Genomic DNA, 20,512 nt, shown 5'->3' with positions numbered 1-20,512 from the left:
GGTTGGGGCATATCATTGATTTCAAGAACTCGCCAGGTCCTCCAGAACAAGAGACGCTATTTATAGTCACAAATACAACACTGAGGGGAGTTGGGGATTGGTCAGACCTCTAGGACCCCCCCCCCCCCCACCACCACCACCAATCCTGAATATGGAGGGGGAGTGGCTTCTTAGTTCTCTAGGATTGGTGGGGGTCCCCAGAGATCAATGAGATCAAACTCCCTTAATCATAAAGTGATCGCATACCGCTTTTACTAGAACAAACGACAATTACAACTCTTGCGGACCCCCAAACCATTTCTACATTACACATACAGACTATTTAATTTCAGTGAGGATTGTAGAATTGTGCAATACTTCCTCCTTCCTGCGGAGGCACTGCAGGAGGATTTGATGCTCTTCAGCAATTTTTTTCTAAGGTTTCTGCAGAAGTTAAATCAGGTCAGTAGGGGTCTTAGAAACAGGACCCCTGTATTCTCAACTTGTCCAGTGAAAACACCTTTTATTTTTATTTTTTTAATTAAAATCTTAACTTTTTATTTTATTTTTTTCTTTCAGATCTGGAATATCAAGCAGATGATAAAGTTGACACAAGAGCACATCGAAGCCCTCCTGGACAAATTTGGAGGCGAGCACAACCCCCCCTCAATATATGTCGAAGTAAGTTCAGTAAGATTGGCCTCGTCAATACCTGCACGTTGGGAGGACTCTTGGGCTATGTTCACATGGCAGAAAATGTGCAGAATGTCAGCCCAAAAAACACAAGCGGACATTCCGCTAATAGTGGAATTCTTTTGCTGAAGGGCTGGAATCTGGATTTTCTTGGCAGATTTTCCGCCGTGTGCACGGTGCAGCAACATTTAATTGAATGCAATAGGATTCTGCTGCAACGGAATTTCCGAGCAGAGTTTTTCTGTCTGATTCTACTTGGAAATTTTATGTTGTGCGAACATGGCCTTAAAGGGGTACTCCGGTGGAAGACTTTTTTTATTTATTAATTTATTTTTATTTTTTACATCAACTGGTGTCAAAGTTATACAGATTTGTAAATTACTTCTATAAAAAAAAAAAAATCTTAATCCTTCCATTACTTATTAGCTGCTGAATACTACAGGGGGAAATTATTTTCTTTTTGGAACACAGAGCTCTCTGCTGACATCACGAGCACAGTGCTCTCTGCTGACATCTCTGTCCATTTTAGGAACTGTCCAGAATAGGAGAAAATCCCCATAGCAAACATATGCTGCTCTGGACAGTTCCTAAAATGGACAGAGATGTCAGCAGAGAGCACTGTGTTCCAAAAAGAAAATAATTTCCTCTGTAGTATTCATCAGCTAATAAGTACTGGAAGGATTAAGATGTTTTTAATGGAAGTAATTAAGGAATCTGTTTAACTTTCTGGCACCAGTTGATTAAAAAAAAAAAAAAAAAAATTTTTCCACCGGAGTACCCCTTTAAAGTAAGTGTGTGTGTGTGTGGGGGGGGGGGTGGAGTTGAGTTGAGTTAAAAGGGGTACTCCACTGGAACACATTTATTTTTTATTTATTTTTTTTAATTTATTTTTTAAACAAACTAGTGTCAGAAAGTTAAACAAATTTGTAAATTACTTCTATTTAAAAAAAATCTTAATCCTTTCAGTACTTATCAGCTGCTGTTATGAGCCACAGGAAGTTATTTTCTTTTTGAATTTCCTTTCTGCCTGGCCACAGTGCTCTCTACTGACGCCTCTGTCCATTTAAGGAACTGTTCAGAGTAGGAGCAAATCCCCATAGCAAACCTATCCTGCTCTGGGCAGTTCCTAAAATGGACGACAGAGGTGTCAGCAGAGAGCACTGTGGTCAGACAGAAAAGAAATTCAAAAGTGAAGAACTTCATGTGGATCATAACAGCAGCTAATAATTACTGGAAGGATTAATTTTTTTTTTTTTTTTTTTTTTTAATAGAAGTAACTTACAAATCTGTTTGACTTTCTGGCACCAGTTGATTTAAAAAAAAAAAAAAAAAAAAGTGTTCCAGTGGAGTACCCCTTTTAATGGAGTTATACAGTGTCAATTAACTTAGAATTTTCAGCAGTCAGACCTCACTCGGTCTCCTTTACGGCGACCTGCTCTCCTCATGAATGGAGGCGTGTCGACCACACACACACACACACACACACACACACACACACACACACACACACACACCCACACACAGCTGTGGCCATCACGCCCCCTACATGCATCTATGCGGAAGAGCCGGAGATACAGCGCTCGGGTATCTTCAGCTCTCCCATAGAGATTCATGGAGGGGTCGTGTTGGCCACAGCTTTGTTGCATAGTCAACACACTGCAGTCATGCAGAGAGCTGGTGTCCCGGGTGGTGGGTCCCAGCAGTCTGAGCCCCCCCCCCCCCCCCCCCCGCAATCTGACACTTATTATTTTTAATACTGGATAACCTCTTTAAGGGACCCTTTCCCCACACTGTATGAATCAGTGCAGATTCAGGGCACATTCCGTATCAATGGATGTTTTAGACTATTGGACACTAGACTACCGGATTGTCTGCGAAAGATAACTTTTTGGGTTTAATAGATCTGAATACTAAATCCAAAAGCAGTGGTCTGCAACTTGCTAGTTGTAGTGTTGCAGACCACTGCCCAAGATGGAAGACCGCATAGGTTCAGTTCATAGTTCTAATTGAACTGTGTGCTCTTCCATCTTGCTAGTCTGCAAAACATGTCACTCTGAGACCCTTACCAGTCTCTACATCAGTGTTTCCCAAGTAGTGGGCCTCCAGCTGCTGCAAAACTACCACTCCCAGCATGCCTGGACAGCCAACGGCTGTCCGGGCATGCTGGGAGTGGTAGTTTTGCAACAGCTGAAGGCCCACTGCTTGGGAAACACTGCTCTACATCTCTCTTCAGTCCCCCAGTTAGGTGCCCATCCCCTGCAATGTGACAGGGTGAGGGACAGATGTTTTTTTTATTTTTTTGTAATCCTCAATCTAACCATTTAATTGCACCACCATACACTAGCCACCCCTAGGCTGATAACAGGGAGCGATAGAGCGTATTTACTAGAGATGAGCGAACTTACAGTAAATTCGATTCGTCACGAACTTCTCGGCTCGGCAGTTGATGTCTTTCCCTGCATAAATTAGTTCAGCTTTCCGGTGCTCCGATGGGCTGGAAAAGGTGGATACAGTCCTAGGAAAGAGTCTCCTAGGACTGTATCCACTTTTTCCAGCCCACGGGAGCACCGGAAAGCTGAACTAATTTATGCGGGAAAAGTCATCAACTGCCGAGCCGAGAAGTTTGTGACGAATCGAATTTACTGTAAGTTCGCTCATCTCTAGTATTTACCTGCACAGTAAAGGGCAGACTCTAGGTTAGCGTTGTTTTTACAAGGCTTCACTTTAAAAATCATGTTTACCCCACAGCCGATCCCAGAATCTGTCACGGGTCCAGGATTTATCTCCCTCTGTGTTATGTAAACTGAGGCAGAAACTTTTTATAAACTCTGCTCGGAGCTTCACAGACTATTCCGCCTTATCCTTCAGCTTTGCTATCTCCCCAGACAGCTTGGCCGCGCCGCCTGTTTACTTTGTCTGCTCACCTCCCACCTAGTCCGGAATATGACGGGCCACAAGGGAAAGAATCAGCAGCTGCTGCAGCATAATGAGGATGGGGGGCTGCTGTCCTTCACCCATGTATATCTGAAGGCTCTCCACACTAGGGATGTGTGACCTAAATGTCTGATAACAGAGAACAATAGATATTATTCTCTTAGTAACCACTGATGCACCTCTTTACAGCGGCCACTGAATATAGAGTAGGCCCAGGAGCTGAGCCTTCCCTATATGTTGGGGGGTGTAAGCTGTCTCTTGCAGCCGACATCTGCCTATAACTGCGGGCATCTGACTTTTTTTTTTTTTTTTTCCCCTATACTGGCAGTTTAACCCACTGCATGCCGCGATCAGTAGCGAGTGGAGCGACAGATGCTGCTCGGGAAGGGTCCGATTCGCTCCCCTGCGAGGTGTGGCGGAAGGTTGCCATGGCAGCTAGAACCCTTCTGCATGCCTCCATGCTTGCCATAGGGGAAATCTTCTCATTCAGTGTGCCTCTCAGGCAGCTCGCCGATTTAACAGTTCACTGTGAACTGTAAAAGCAATCTAATGATTGCTTATAAATGTCCCCATTAACAACAAAAACACCCCTCTTCATCTCATTTTTCAAAAACTAGTCTGAACTCCCCAATGGATTCAATAACATGTATAGGATCGCTGCGTGTGGGAATGTCCAAACTATTCAAAAGGTTAATGATCCTGCAGGGTGAACAACATAAATAAGGAGAAAAAAAAAAAAAATATATATATATATATGTGTGTGTATATTTATGTATATATATATATATATATATATATATATATATATATATGTGTGTGTATATTTATGTATATATATTATATATATATATATGTGTGTGTGTATATTTATGTATATGTGTGTGTGTGTGTATATATATATATATATATATATATATATATATATATATATGTGTGTGTATATAATTATTATTAATAATAAAAAAACTATTAATAATAATTAATTAATATTTAATAATATAAAAAAATGCAACTACTCATTTGGTCACATGCAGATGAAATTTTTCTATTCAAAAACGGAGATTCCTTTTTATTTTTATTTTTTAATAAAATAGCCGATTTGAGCAAGTTCGTGCTGTGATATAAGCTCTCCAATTATTTATTTTTATTTTTTTCCATGAAGACTGACAAAGCCGCTCATAAACTCTATAAGGGGGTGTGTCCATTGTTTTGTTTTTTCCCCCCCTACAGCTATGGTGCAAATTGGCGCAGCTATTTTGCACAGCTTTTAAAGGGGTACTACGCTCAGAGACCTCTTATCCCCTATCCAAAGGGGAGAAGGACCCCGCGATCTCTGTGCAGCACCTGGCATTCATTTATAACTCTGGGTGCGGGCGGCCGGGGGTCATGACATCATGGCGATGCCCCTTGTGATGTCACACCCCCTCAATGCAAGTCTATGGGAGGGGGCGTGGCAAACTCCACGCCCCCTCCCATAGACTTGCATTGAGGGGGGGGGCGTGATGTGATGTCATAAGGGGTGTGGCCGTGACATCACGACCCCCGGCCGCCTGCTCCAAGCATTCAGAGCAAAGTGTTCCAAACACTGGGGCAGCAGAGTACCCCTTTAATTTAGTACATTATCAGGCATATAATGCACTTTTGGCGCTGCACAAGGAGGAAAAAAACATTCCGACTTACTACAACGCTATCTACATGACATTAGTGCATTGTTTCCCAACTAGGGTGCCTCCAGCTGCTGAAAAACTACAACACCCAGCATGCCCAGACAGCAAAGATTACTAAACAGTAAATAATGTTTGTGGAAAATGGGGTACATCAAAAACCAACCAAACACACTAACCAAGGAGTAGTAATACCGTCAAATACCGTGGAACCGCCATTAGTTTGAAAAATACCGTGCTACACATTTTTGGTCATACCGCCCAGCACTACCTGGGGCAATGTCTTATTATTTCACATGCACTAATCAGTTTATATATTTATTTTCTTCCTCTGTCTCAGGCTTATGAAGAGTACACAAACAAGCTCGATGCCCTCCAGCAGAGGGAGCAGCAGTTACTGGAGTCAATGGGGAACGGCACGGACTCTTCTTCCCTGTCTTCAGAAATGACTCTCTCCTCTGTCCCCTCCACTTTGTCTCTAGCGCCTTCATCTTTATCCGTCCTACAGAATCCCTCCGACCTCTCCCGAATTAACCCTAAATCTCCTCAGAAACCTATCGTTCGAGTCTTCCTACCTAACAAACAGCGCACAGTGGTGAGTGAGTGTTCTCCTGGCTCCACACCTGAGCGGGCACTAACTTCATATAATGCAATTGGACGATGGCTAAAGGGGTACTCCGACGCTTAGACATCTTATCCCCTATCCAAAGAAGAGGGGTTAAGATGCCTGATCGCGGGGTCCCGCCGCTGGGGACCCCCGTGATCTTGCACACCGCACCCCATTAAAATCAGTCCCAGGAGCGTGTTTGCTCCGGGTCTGATTACTGTCGATCACAGCTGTCACACCCCCTCCCATAGGCTTGCCTTGAGGGGGGCGGAGCGTGACGTCACACGGGGCGGAGCTTTGACAGTAATCAGACCTGGAGCGAACACGCTTCGGGGACTGATTTTAAACTGGGTGCGGCGTGCAAGATCACGGGGGTCCCCAGCAGCGGGACCCCTGCGATCAGGCATCTTATCACTTATCCTTTTGGATAGGGGATAAGATGTCTAAGCGCCGGAGTACCCCTTTAAGACCCTGAAACGTACCTCTAAACTTTCACTCGCTTATTTTTAAGCACCACATTGTAGTGAGGGATTTGTTTGCCGTTGCAGGTACCGGCCCGGTGTGGTGTTACTGTACGGGACAGTCTAAAGAAAGCGCTGATGATGCGAGGTCTTATCCCAGAATGCTGTGCGGTGTACAGGGTCCAAGACGGGTAAGAATATTAGTCATGTGCAGTTGCTTAATTTGAAGGTGTTTCATACAGAAAATTTCTAATAAAAGGTGGAGGGGGGGGGGGTCTTCTCACAGAGATTAGGGATGAATTCCTATCACCTTCCCTCAGATCCCACTCTGAGGCCTCTTCATCGATCGCTCCTTCGTAACACGGCAGGGCCTGCACCACACTGGCTTGGAGGAAAAGCGGAGGATGTAGAGGCCTCAGCGCAGGAGTGGAGGGAAGGTGAGAGGGATTTTTTACTTTACTTTAGAGAGGACTTATTGGGAGGGGAAAATACTTAATGGGAGCATCTACCTAATAAGGGGTTTCCTACCTATCTGACTACCTACTTACTGGGGGCTTTTGGGAAATTTGACCTTATAGGTAGAAGCCCCCCAGTAAGTAGATACGAAACCCTCCCTAATGGGGGGGATTCTCTACCTACTTACTGTGGGCTTCTACTTAAAAGGCTGTATTTCCTACCTAACTCCTGTGGGCATATTTTAGTTCAGTGTCGGTGAGGGCCTCATATTCGACTTTCACCTAAGGGTGCATTCACATCACAATTTTACCATCCTACTTCTTCTCACGATTTTTAAACGGGCACTGCCAGATACAAAAACTTTTGATATGTTGTAAAGCATGTATAACCAATAGGTTTTGCTATTGCTTTCATTAGAAAATTTCATACTGAAAAAGCCTATCAAACAACTGCCCCCGCTGCCTGCTTGGACACATACTAGTTCTGCTGTGTCCATGAGTCATCACCTACGTCATGGACACACTTCCTTGATTGACAGCTGTGAGCGCAGGAAAAATCCTCCCACTGTCAGCTTGTGTCCCGCTACTGTCAGTGAGGACAAGCTGGGAGTTGTAGTTTTGCTAATGCTAGGGGAGATGTGAGCAGACAGCATACTGACGGAGGGGGCGGGGACCTGCAATGAGGCCACGCCCCCTCCCTTTGAGAGGAATTCAGACTAGTGAGCTAAATTAAAAGTGTAATAAAATAAATAAAGGCGCTAGACACATAACAATTTGATGTACATGGTCAGGATTAGGTACTGAGTGTTGCATACAAAAATTTTTTTTGTTGGATCTGATGGGTACGCTTTTTAACTTGGAAATTGTACAACTCTGCACGCCAAGTCGTATCCATTGACTTCCATTCATTAATGACTGACAACAGATTCATCAGTTTTGATCCGCATCCGATTTTGCACGATTTAAGATCGGAGGTAAAATCGTGGTTGATGACAATTTTTCGTCCAGATTCCAAACCGTATCAAAATCTTGTGCGATTTTTTTTTTTATTATTGATGTCTATGTAAATTGCATGGAATCGTGTGACTGTGCAATCCTATCAGATTAATCGCGCACAAATTTTTTTTTTTGTACACATGCGCAGTAGACTTCAAAACACATACACTTCGAATATATAAAACTTTATTGCCACTGGCATACATATTTAATTTTAAAAACAGGATCAGATTTTTATTGAAAATCGGATGGAATTTTCATCTGTACGATTTTTTGGATTCTATTTTTTTAAAATCCGATAGCAAAGAAATTTTTACATACGATTGTATACGATTTTTTGCAATCTGATTTTACGGTCCGATAATCGGATGGTTAAATCGTGATGTGAAGCTAGCCTTAGGCTTTACAAAGTCTGCAGCCACCTCTGCTATCACGTGACATTACTATCGGACATCCCTAAGGCTATGTTCACACATCCGCAATGTCCTCACGGAAAATCTCCAGAGACTGCAGGTGTGAAGACCGCTTAGGAATGCGCCGTCTCATAGACTGCTATGCATTCCGTGCGGAAATGCATAGGTTCATTCTTTCTGCGGAAACGGAATTTCCGTGCCAGAAACATCCATGGAAATTCCAGATGTGTGAACATGGCCTAACAGAATCCCTCATCTATTGAAAAGTTTTTAGGCAGGAGACTATATAGAAAGGGTGACACGTGCTTTCTCTCTTTAGGTCTATAGAAGCTCCTGTGGTGGTCGGCTCGATGCACATCCCACCTAAGTGTCCCTCATAACAGGCAAAACTTGTAATCCAGGGGTTAAAGGGGAACTCTGCAGCTCAGTGTTTGGAACAAACTGTTCCGAACGCTGGAGCTGGCGCCGGGAGCTCGTGACGTTATAGCCCTGCCCCCTCATGACGTCATAGCTCCGCCCGCTCAATGCAAGTCTATGGGAGGGGGTGTGACGCTGTCACGCCCCCTCCCATAGACTTGCATTGAGGGGGCGGGGCTATGACATCACAAGTTTACCGACGCCATCTCTAGCGTTCGGAACAGTTTGTTCCAAACACTGAGCTGCAGAGTTCCCCTTTAATCCCTGGATTACGAGTTTTGCCTGTTATATGTGGGTACTCCCGTTGAATACTTTTAAATTTTTTTATTTATTTTTTTTTATCAACTGGTGCCAGAAAGTTAAACAGATTTGTAAAATCACTTCTATTAAAAAATCTTAATCCTTCCAGTACTTTTTAGGGGCTGTATACTAAAGAGAAATAAAAAAAAAAGAAATGCATGTCTTCTGATGTCATGACCACAGTGCTCTCTGCTGACCTCTGCTGTCAATTTTAGGAACTGTCCAGGGCAGGAGAAAATTCCCATAGCAAACATATGCTGCTCTGGACAGTTCCTAAAATGGACAGCAGAGGTCAGCAGAGAGCACTGTGGTCATGACATCAGAGGAAATGCATTTTTTTGGGGGGATTTCGTGTTAGTATACAGCCCCTAAAAAGTACTGGAAGGATTAAGATATTTTAATAGAAGTGATTTACAAATCTGTTTAACTTTCTGGCACCAGTTGATAAAAAAAAAAAAAAGTTTCCCACAGGAGTACCCCTTTAATGCTGTTTTTATAGAAGCGCCGCACATCGACTTATTTTGGACAATGCGTTTCGAGATCGCATTCATGCCTTCGTCTGATCCCTGGGATGTATTGCAATCTCAATTTGTCATCATAAATTAAAGAAACATTTGGAATGACTCGCTGTGCATAACTTCTATACTACAATATATATTGCTAGAAAGAGTGGAATGTCCAGCGCAGAGGGATCAGATCGGAGCAGTTTATTGTAAAATATAGCCTCAGTACAAGGACATAGTAGACAAAGGTGATGCGTTTCGGCCCACCAACTGGGCCTTATGACTAGAGATGAGCGAACTTACAGTAAATTCGATTGGTCACGAACTTCTCGGCTCGGCAGTTGATGACTTTTCCTGCATAAATTAGTTCAGCTTTCAGGTGCTCCCGTGGGCTGGAAAAGGTGGATACAGTCCTAGGAGACTCTTTCCTAGGACTGTATCCACCTTTTCCAGCCCACCGGAGCACCTGAAAGCTGAACTAATTTATGCAGGATAAGTCATCAACTGCCGAGCCGAGAAGTTCGTGACGAATCGAATTTACTGTAAGTTCGCTCATCTCTACTTATGACTAAGGCCCAGTTGGTGGGCCGAAACGCGTCGCCTTTGTCTACTATTGTCCTTGTACTGAGGCTATATTTTACAATAAACTGCTCCGATCTGATCCCTCTGCGCTGGACATTCCACTCTTTCTAGCGAACGTTACAGGCGTAATCCACGCCAGTCCGTGCGCTCCGGGCCTTGGGGGAGAGAGCTGGGGCTCTGTGTCTACTAATATCTATTGCTGGATTACTAGTAGGGCTGCACAATATGGGGAAAATGTGTGATTGCGATTTTGGGCCTAAATATTGCGATTTCGATATGCGATATAATAAAAAAAAAAGGTGAAATCCCCCCCCCCCCATTTCATGTCCAATCACCTCCATTTCCTCCATCTACTTACCCATTTTATGCCCACCACCCGTGTGGCATTCTCCTCCCCCGTGTGGCATTCTCCTCCCCCGTGTGGCATTCTCCTCCCCCGTGTGGCATTCTCCTCCCCCGTGTGGCATTCTCCTCCCCCGTGTGGCATTCTCCTCCCCCGTGTGGCATTCTCCTCCCCCGTGTGGCATTCTCCTCCCCCGTGTGGCATTCTCCTCCCCCGTGTGGCATTCTCCTCCCCCGTGTGGCATTCTCCTCCCCCGTGTGGCATTCTCCTCCCCCGTGTGGCATTCTCCTCCCCCGTGTGGCATTCTCCTCCCCCGTGTGGCATTCTCCTCCCCCGTGTGGCATTCTCCTCCCCCGTGTGGCATTCTCCTCCCCCGTGTGGCATTCTCCTCCCCCGTGTGGCATTCTCCTCCCCCGTGTGGCATTCTCCTCCCCCGTGTGGCATTCTCCTCCCCCGTGTGGCATTCTTGTATTCTTGTACTGCAGCAATACACTGGGTTTCCCAGGCGGATTTCCAATCTCCCGCGGGACTCGGGGAAACCTAGTGTATTGCTGCAGTTCAAGACCTTTCCCCATCAGCGAATCACTGGCTTGACATGTGACACCACTGCGGCCAGTGATTGGCTAAGAAGGGAAAGGTCCTACAGTACTAAGAAGAGAGGAAACTCTGGAGCGCACAGAGATTAATCTGCAGGGACCGGGACGAGGTGAGCAGAAGTTTTTTTTATTTTTCTCCCTGCGCTCTTAGCTCAGTGTTTTTCTAGCAGGGTGCCTCCAGCTTTTGTGAAACTACTACTACCAGCATGCCCGGACAGCCTTTGCCGGTCCGGGCATGCTAAGAGTTGAAGTTTTGCAACAACTGGAGGCACCCTGGTTGGGAAACACTGACTTTTAGTATTTAAATTTAGTGTTTACCTGCTCTGGCCGGCCCCCGCCACGGGAGCCCGAGCAGATAATCGCATATTTTCCCGGGAGGCCGTATCGCTATATCGCAAAAAGCAAAAATCTCGATTCGATTGCTTTCACGCTATATCGTGCAGCCCTAATTACTAGTCTTGTCTATTGCTGCCTGTCTGTGCCGGCCAGGATCTGAGGTACTTGTCAGTGTTGCCTGTATTCACATTTTCAGTAAAGGTGACTGCGTTTCTTGCCTCCTTCTCCTTGAGCACCTACAACCCCCCTATGATTAACCCTATGATGTGCTCGGTTTCTGTCCAGTTCTTTTTTTCACACAGGACCGGGTACCCCCCATTGCCCACCCATCAGACATGTACTGTATAGTAGATCTTCTATATGTCTCTCATACCTATGCATATATCTCCACTGTATCCCGACAGGGAAAAGAAACCAATCGGCTGGGACACAGACATCAGCTGGCTGACTGGGGAGGAGCTGCACGTGGAAGTTCTGGAGAACGTACCGCTCACCACCCATAACTTTGTAGGTACAATGGAGGGACGTGTAATGTTTACACCTCAGGTCAATGGAAATTAACCTCTGTACATAATGTCCTGACGCTACTACAGAGAGGACACTCGATCTGTCAGTGATTTAACTTCTAGTGCTCCTTCAGCTGCTGCAGCACTACAAAATGCAAACCCCATCGCAGCATAGGCTGTTGTTAAACAATAGTTTAGAGGTTCTTGTATATGCCTCTTGCTTACCTGTTTTAGCAGGTGGTGGAAAGCATGGGGTTTTCAGCCATACTAGATGCAATTCCATCACTGAAAGTATTTTCTAATGCTGCACGTTTCCCATGAATCTTCTGGCTTTGCAGAGAGGGGTGGGTGGAGTTTGATTACTGCACCTGGCCATCTTATTAGGCTGCCCAAGGTTACCCAGGTGAACTGATTAGACTCCTAAGTCGGGTCTTGGAGCTCTGATTAGGATTGATCTGGTAGGTGATTTCATCCTTTTATTTTTTTTTTGCTGTGGGCAAGACTGGTGATCACAGGACCCAGTTACAGTAATAAGAGGCATGGATGCAGCTGTGCTAAAATAACAGATGGTGCTGTCGGAATATTGTGTGCATGATATGGGCAAAAACAAACAAACACATGTGGTGCTTCTGTGCCACCAGTTACCAAATTTCACTGATAGGTTTAAAGGACCATATATTGATGTGTATATTCCCATTACATTGGCACATGTGGGGGTTATAATAATATAGCTGATGCAGCCTTCTTCCCAGAGTTGTTCTGTGTTAGGCTGGGTTCACATCACGTTTTCTCCCATACGGGAGCGCATACGGCAGGGGGGAGCTGAAACCTCACGCTCCCGTATGCCTTTCTATGTGCTCCCGTATGTAATTCATTTCAATGAGCCGGCCGGAGTGAAACATTCGGTCTGGTCGACTAATTTTTGCGCTTTTTCATCGGACCTAAAAGTGTGGTCAACCACGGTTTTAGGTCCAGTTGTAAAAGCGCATACGGGGCAAAAATGAGCCGACCGGACGGAACCTTTCACTCCGGCCGGCTCATTGAAATGAATTACTTACAGGAGCGCGAGGTTTCAGCTCCCCCCTGCCGTATGCGCTCCTGTATGGGAAAAAAAGTGATGTGAACCCAGCCTTATGCTGAGAGGGTTCTGGTTGTCATAACCTCAGTACCATACCACCGTTGTTTTATATTCTCAATAAAGAAAAAAAAATTAAATTAAATATATATATTTATATTTTATAAAGGGGAAAATAAATAATATATATATATATATATATATATATATATATATATATATATATATATAATATAATTTTACAAGCAGTGTGTGTGCATGTATATGTGTATGTATGTGTATGTATGTATGTATGTATATATATATATATATATATATATATATATATATATATATATATATATACGGTATATATAAAATATATAAATAAATATAAATAATTTTTTTGGGGGGATCTCTATATAGGAAAGTACAGTCTGTTGTGCTCTTCTATACAGTAAAAACAAAGGTTTGGGTGTATACCAGCCCAATAAAGGCAAAACGGTCGATAGTCTGAATAGTGCTCTATAAATATATGTAACATAGAGAAGCTGCTTTTCCCGGTGTGTGTGTGTGTGTGTGTGTGTGTGTGTGTGTATATATATAAATATACAAGAGCACATGACTCTGATACAGTGAACATTAGATCTGTCATTATTTATTTAGCTCTCTCCCTTATATAGGATTATATAGTAAAGTTTTTGACTTGATGATCATTCTGTGTTTTCAGGTACGAAAAACCTTCTTTACTTTAGCGTTCTGTGACTTTTGTCGGAAGCTGCTATTCCAGGGTTTTCGCTGTCAGACGTGCGGGTACAAGTTCCACCAGCGATGCAGCACAGAGGTCCCACTCATGTGCGTCAACTACGACCGACTCGAGTAAGTCAATACAACCTTATTTAAAGGGGTACTGTACTGTCCAGCGTTCGGAACTTAATGTTCCGGACGCTGATTTCGCGGTGTGGGGGTTGACCATGCGCCTTTTGACGTCATGGCCACGCCCCCTCAATACAAATCTATGGGAGGGGGTGTGACGGCCGCCACGCCCCCTCCCATTGACTTGCCATGAGCGGAGTGGCCATGACATCACGAGGGGCGTGACCAACCTCCACAGCGCGAAAAATGCGCTTGGAACATTTAGTTCCGAACGCTGGCCCCTTTAAGACCCTTTCTTTATAATGGTCTAAGTGATGTTTTGGCAGCTATAAACCTATATTAACCCGTTGCTAAAATTTGATATATATATGAATGTCGAATGTCAAGCAGGGGTGTATGGAGCAGGCTCAGGGGCTAAACCTACCCCAGTCACCTGTAATTGGTGACGAGCATTGTCAATAACGCCATTCTCAGCCATTTAGCTCCCTAGATTCCCTGGTCAGTAGGGACTGTGACACCTAGGTGTATAAAGGCCAGATGCTGCACCTATATGTTCTATATGCCTCAACCTTTAAATTACAACACTTGGAAGGGAAAAATTGTGCAGTTATAGAAATTGCGGGATTTAAAACATTAAAGGGGTATTCCAGGATTATTATTTATTTGACTATGCTACAGGGTCTGTAAAGTTTGGTGTAGTTCATAATATAGTGTCTGTACCTGTGCTTGATGGTGGTCTCACAATTCTTCTGTGATTTTTGGACCAATGTTCATTTTTAACAGCATACAAATCGTCTCAGGTTTTCCCAGGTTGCAGTGTGGCCCGAGACATTACATCACTAATCAGGTGATCTGAGGGAGCCTGTCTGCTTCAATGGGTGGAGCGACCGCTGGGTGGGACAGAGGTCATTCTGCAGTGAATTGTAGGTTTGCAACAGCTGGAGGCACTCTGGTTAGAAAACACTGGTCTATTGCATGGAAGGGACCACAGGTGTGTTTCAAGAAGTGGGGTGGCTAATGTGTGAGAGGAAGAAAAATGACCTCACACTTACAAACAAGGTATTATGGGACATGTAGTTCGAGGGAGGGAACTCAAACAAGAAATGGCCAATTAACAAAATGAGAGCCTCAGCGTTATGGCTGATTTAGAACATAGCCGTTTAGCTCCAGGACAAGCGCAGATCCTTCCTAAGCATGTCTGGCTGGTAAGTACTAAAATCACCCTAGAGTGGATAACCCTTTAACCCTTTAACCACCATGGACGTAAATTTACGTCCTGGTGTGGCGGTACTTAGTGCACCAGGACGTACATTTATGTCCTGTGTATGACCTCGAGCATCGGAGCGGTGTTAGCGTCATGCGCTGCAGGTCCTGGCTGCTATCAATATCAATCCATGATCGCGTCTATGTCCGGCATTAACCCCTCAGATGCCGTGATCAATACAGATCACGGCATCTGCTGCAATGCGCATGTTAAAATAAATGATCGGATCACCCGCAGCGCTGCTGCCGTCTCCTCGGGTCTTCTGCTTTGGTCTGAGATTAAGCAGACCAGAGCAGAAGATAGCCGATAATGCTGATCAGTGCTATGCCCTATTCATAGCACTGAACAGTATTAGCAATCAACTGATTGCAATTGATAGTCTCCTATGCGGACATAAAAAGTGTAAAAAAAAAAATTAAAAAAAATTAATAAAAAAATAAAAAAAATTGTTGAAAAATGTAAAAATAAAAAGTTAAAAAAATCCCCTCTCCAATAAAAACGAAAATTGTCCCTTTTTCCCATTTTACCCCCAAAAGCATAATTTTTTTTTATACACATATTTGGCATCGCCGTGTGTGTAAATGTCCGAACTATCAAAATATAATGTTACTGATCCCGTAAGGTGAACGGCGTAAACGTAAAAAATGTAAGTCCAAAAATGCTGCTTTTTTTTGTCACTTTGTATTCTTAAAAAAATTAATAAAAAGGGATCTAAAAGTTCAGATGACTGCGAAAAAATTAGCTCTCAAACCGCCCTATATACGGAAAAATGAAAAAAGTTATAGATGGTCACAATAGGGCGATTTTATATTACTGATTTTGTACAAAAAGTTTTCGAGATTTTTTTTTTTTTGCGGTACAAAAATAGAAAAATATTTAGCCATGGGTATCATTTTGATCGTATTGACTCAGAGAATAAAGAACACGTGTCATTTTTACCATAAAATGTACAGTGTGAAAACGAAACCCTCCAAAATGTGCAAAATTGTGGTTTTCATTTAAATTTCCTCCCTAGAAAAATAAGTCTTTGGGTTCGCCGTACATTTTATGGTAAACTGAGAGGATTCATTACAAAGTACCATTGGTCACGTAAAAAACAAGCCCTTATATAGGTCTGTAGATGGAAATAGAAAAGAGTTATGGATTTTAGAAGGTGAGGAGGAAAAAACGAAAATGCAAAAATAAAATTGGCCTGGTCCTTAAAGGGATACCCTGGCATCTTATCCCCTATCCAAAGGATAGGGGATAAGATGTTAGATTGTCGCGGTCCCGCTGCTGGGGACCCCGGGGATCGCCGCTGCGGCACCCCGCTATCATTACTGCGCAGGTGCGAGATCGCTGTGTGCGTAATGACGGGCGATACAGGGGCCGGAGCAGCGTGACGTCATGGCTCCGCCCCTCATTACATCACGGCTCGTCCCCTTAATGCAAGTCTATGGCAGGGGGAGTGACGACTGCCACGCCCCCTCCCATAAACTTGTATTGACGGGGGCAGGCCGTGACGTCACGAGGGGCGGAGCCGTGATGTAACGATGCTCCGGCCCCTGTATTGCCCGTCATTACACGCAGAGCGAACTCGCTCTGTGCAGTAATGATAGCGGGGTGCTGCAGCAGCGATCCCCGGGGTCCCCAGCAGTGGGACCCCGGCGATCTGACATCTTGTCCCCTATCCTTTGGATAGGGGATAAGATGTCTAGGGGCGGAGTACCCCTTTAAGGGGTTTAAAACCTCTCTGTTTATACAATATAAAGTATGCAGAAGTACATACTCTCTTGCTATCATTGAGAATATTAATGGTTGCCTGAGGAAGGTTCTGCCACGCTGAATGCACAAAAATCGTCAAGATCGGTTTCCTCTGCAGTTGATCACCAATGACTTGACCTGAGGTCACATGTGGCTCAAAAAAAAGTTTCACCCCATTGAAGCTCCTCCCATTTTCAGATCTTAGCGAAACCAGCTACTTTCTTGACCTGCTCAACCTTACTGCTTGTCCTTCTTGGTGTTGCATTTTTTAATGTTGAGGAGCGTAACGTGAAGGTAGTAAATACAAATATTATAACTTGTCCTGCAAAATCAGCTTATATGGATCATAGAAGGTGATGAAAAAATAAACCTAATTAGGAGTGGGGAAGAAATTAATCTGCACACAATTTTGTACCTGTTCACAACAAACAAAGTCAATGGTAATTAAAGGGGTACTCCAGAGGAAGAAAAAATAAAATCAGTGCCAGAAAGTTAAACATATTTGTAAATTACTTCTATTTAAAAATCTTAATCCTTCTAGTACTTATCAGCTGCTGTATGCTCCAGATGAAGTTATGTAGTTCTTTCCATTCTGACCACAGTGCTCTCTGCTGCCATCTCTGCACTTTTCAGGAACTGTCCAGAGCAGGAGAGGTTTGCTATTGGGATTTTCTCCTGCTCTGGACAGTGCCTGACATGGACAGAGGTGGCAGCAGAGAGCACTGTGGTCAGGACTGGAAAGAACTACACAACTTCCTCTGGAGCATACAGCAGCTGATAAGTACTGGAAGGATTAAGATTTTTAAATAGAAGTAATTTACAAATATGTTTAACTTTCTGGCACCAGTTTATTTGAAGACCAGAGTACCCCTTTAAGCCGATCCTGTTGCGCTTCTCTTTTGCTATGATTCAGAATCTGTCAGGATATTGCACAACTCGGCTTGTACTCTCTTGTTTTATCTCCCAGTTTGCTGTTTGTCTCCAAGTTCTTTGAACACCACCCAATATCTCAGGATGAAGGTCCCTTCGAGGAGGTCACCCAAGCCGTCGAATCCTGTTCGCCCTCATCCCCCCCATATGTCAGCGGGTAAGGCTTCACAGTGTTGGAACGGTGGGCGGCCCTTCCTTGTCTCTCGTGGGGTCCGGACCACCATGAATCCCTCCTCTGTCCCCTTTCTGCAGCTGCCAGTGTTTATTTAAGGAGTTCCCCCTTAAATAATTCTTCTGTCTTAATACAAGGAACGGCCAAAAAAGCAACAAGCTGTAAATACTGCTGTGTGTCATCTGTCGGACGGCTGGCTGCGGCCGCTGTTGTGTAATTCGGGATTATCCCCGGCGCTTGTATTAGCTGTGATCTGTTAATAGAGACGGGTAAATGGTGGATTTTCTCTAATCCTTGGAGAAAATAGTCCTATGAGCCGGAGGGCTTCCGCTTCCTTATTACACTTTGTTTAAAGGGGTTCTCCGGTGGAAATTATTATTATTTTTACTATTATTTTTATTATTATGTTTATTATTATGTTTATTATTATGTTTATTATTATGTTTATTATTATTTTTTATTTTTATTATTATTATTATTATTTTTTTTTTATACATGTATTTATATTTTTTTTTATCAACTGGTGCCAGAAAGTTAAACAGATTTATTTTTGAACTTTTTTGTCATGTCCACAGTGCTCTTTGTTGACACCCGATGCCCGTATCTAGAGCAGGAGAAAATCCCCATTGCAAACCTATGCTGCTTTGGACAGTTCCTGACACAGACAGCAGGTGTCAGCAGAGAGCAATGTGGACAAGACAAAAAAGAAATTTAAAAATAAAAGAATATCCTCTGTAGCATACAGCTGCTAATAAGTACTGAAAGGATTGAGATTTTTAAATAGAATTAATTTATAAATCTGTTTAACTTTCTGGCACCAGTTCATTTAAAATAAATAAAATAAAAAAATAAAGTTTTCCACCGGAGTACCCCTTAAAGTCTTTCCCAAAGTCAGACTCAAACTTAGTCCACTGCACCATCTTACTGTCTCCATAATCGGGGTGAGGGATATAGGGCCGAACTCCCAAGCATCCATACAATGCTATTACAGATAAATTATCCCTTAGATCAGTGTTGTCCAACCAGGCTGCCTCCAGCTGTTGCAAAGCTACAATTCCCTTCGGCTGTCCGGGCATGCTGGGAGTTGTAGTTTTTCAACAGCTGGAGGCACCCTGTTTTGGAAATACTGCTTTAACCAGGTATAACATCCCTGCCCCACAACCACGGGAGATCAGCAAAGTTATAAAGCGGGACGGTCAGCTCTCCAGTTTTTTTTTAATTTTTTTTTTAAAGGGGTACTTGGACAATTTGTTTGGAGCGGGCGGCGGGGTGGTGACGTCACACCACGCCCCCTTAATGCAAGACTATGACTCATTGACTTTAATTGAGGGGGCAAGCGTGGTGGTGACGTCACTTCTAAACGGCTAAAGATATTAACATGAAACTTGGCCACATGTTACTTATATGTCAACAACAAACATAGGATAGGTGATTTAACCCTTACTCACTCCCATTGGCCAGGGGCGGGGTTTTGGTTTAAAGTCCCATACGAGTCTACGGGAAATATGTTACTGCATAACATCCAAACGGCTGGAGATATTTCGATAATACTTGGTCACATGTTATTTATATGTCCACTTAAAATATAGGATAGTTAAACCCTTAACTACCCCCATTTGTGAGGGTTGGGGTTTTTGTTTAAAGGGGTTCTCCAGTGCTTACACATCTTATCCCCTATCCAAAGGATAGGGGATAAGATGCCTGATCGCGGGAGTCCCGCCGCTGGGGACGCCCGCGATCATGCACGCGGCACCCCGTTTGTAATCAGCCCCCGGAGCGTGTTCGCTTCGGGTCTGATTACGTGCGACTACAGGGCCGGCGGCGCGTGACGTCACGCCTCCGCCCCCGTGTGACGTCGCACTCCGCCCCTCAATGCAAGCAGATGGGAGGGGGCGTGATAGCTGATTATAAACGGGGTGCCGCGTGCATGATCGTGGGCGTCCCCAGCAGCGGGACTCCCGCGATCAGGCATCTTATCCCCTATCCTTTAGATAGGGGATAAGATATGTAAGCACCGGAGAACCCCTTTAAAAGATAGATAAATACATTGAAAGAGAAACTTTATTGATGTTTGCAGGAGCAGATGAACCCAAACCAAATCCCTCCCACATTCTCACACTTGTGTCTGCTGATGGTATTAGCACTGAATTATTGCAGAAATGTCCTAATTTATCACCGTGAAAGCTCAAGTTCCCGGTCACTTTATTTCATTAGACTACACAACCTGCAAACCGGTATTTAATGCGTCACATTGCTGATAAGAGCCGTACCTGGCTGCGCACTCATTACATGTCTCCTCTGCGCTGCAGCAGAAGAGACATGTAATGTCTTCATCTTCTCCCTCTGTGTTAATTGCAGCATCTTAACCCCTTCAGGACCAAGCCCATTTTGGCCTTAAGGACCAGAGCGTTTTTTGCACATCTGACCACTGTCACTTTAAACATTAATAACTCTGGAATGCTTTTAGTTATCATTCTGATTCCGAGATTGTTTTTTCGTGACATATTCTACTTTAACATGGTGGTAAATTTTTGTGGTAACTTGCATCCTTTCCTTGTGAAAAATCCTAAAATTTGATGAAAAATTTGAAAATTTTGCATTTTTCTAACTTTGAAGCTCTCTGCTTGTAAGGAAAATGGATATTACAAATAAAAAAATTTTTTATTCACATATACAATATGTCTACTT

At 43.8% G+C, this 20,512-nt stretch overlaps 1 protein-coding gene across 2 annotated transcripts in view; it reads left to right on the top strand.

The window, feature by feature from the left end:
* Window positions 1-558: 558 nt before the first annotated feature.
* The window catches only part of LOC130348327 (serine/threonine-protein kinase B-raf), a gene marked incomplete at its 5' end in the record, with an annotated part of 60,331 nt that continues 40,377 nt past the window's right edge, over window positions 559-20,512 (top strand). For both annotated transcript variants that reach the window (XM_056554732.1, XM_056554731.1), the window contains 6 exon segments: window positions 559-660; window positions 5,611-5,865; window positions 6,426-6,529; window positions 11,684-11,786; window positions 13,570-13,718; window positions 17,690-17,809. In XM_056554732.1, coding sequence (XP_056410707.1) covers window positions 559-660; window positions 5,611-5,865; window positions 6,426-6,529; window positions 11,684-11,786; window positions 13,570-13,718; window positions 17,690-17,809 — 833 coding nt within the window.

This window comes from Hyla sarda, unplaced genomic scaffold, assembly GCF_029499605.1.
Source record: "Hyla sarda isolate aHylSar1 unplaced genomic scaffold, aHylSar1.hap1 scaffold_88, whole genome shotgun sequence".
Taxonomy (NCBI): domain Eukaryota; kingdom Metazoa; phylum Chordata; class Amphibia; order Anura; family Hylidae; genus Hyla; species Hyla sarda.
This window is presented reverse-complemented; position numbering and strand designations above follow the sequence as displayed.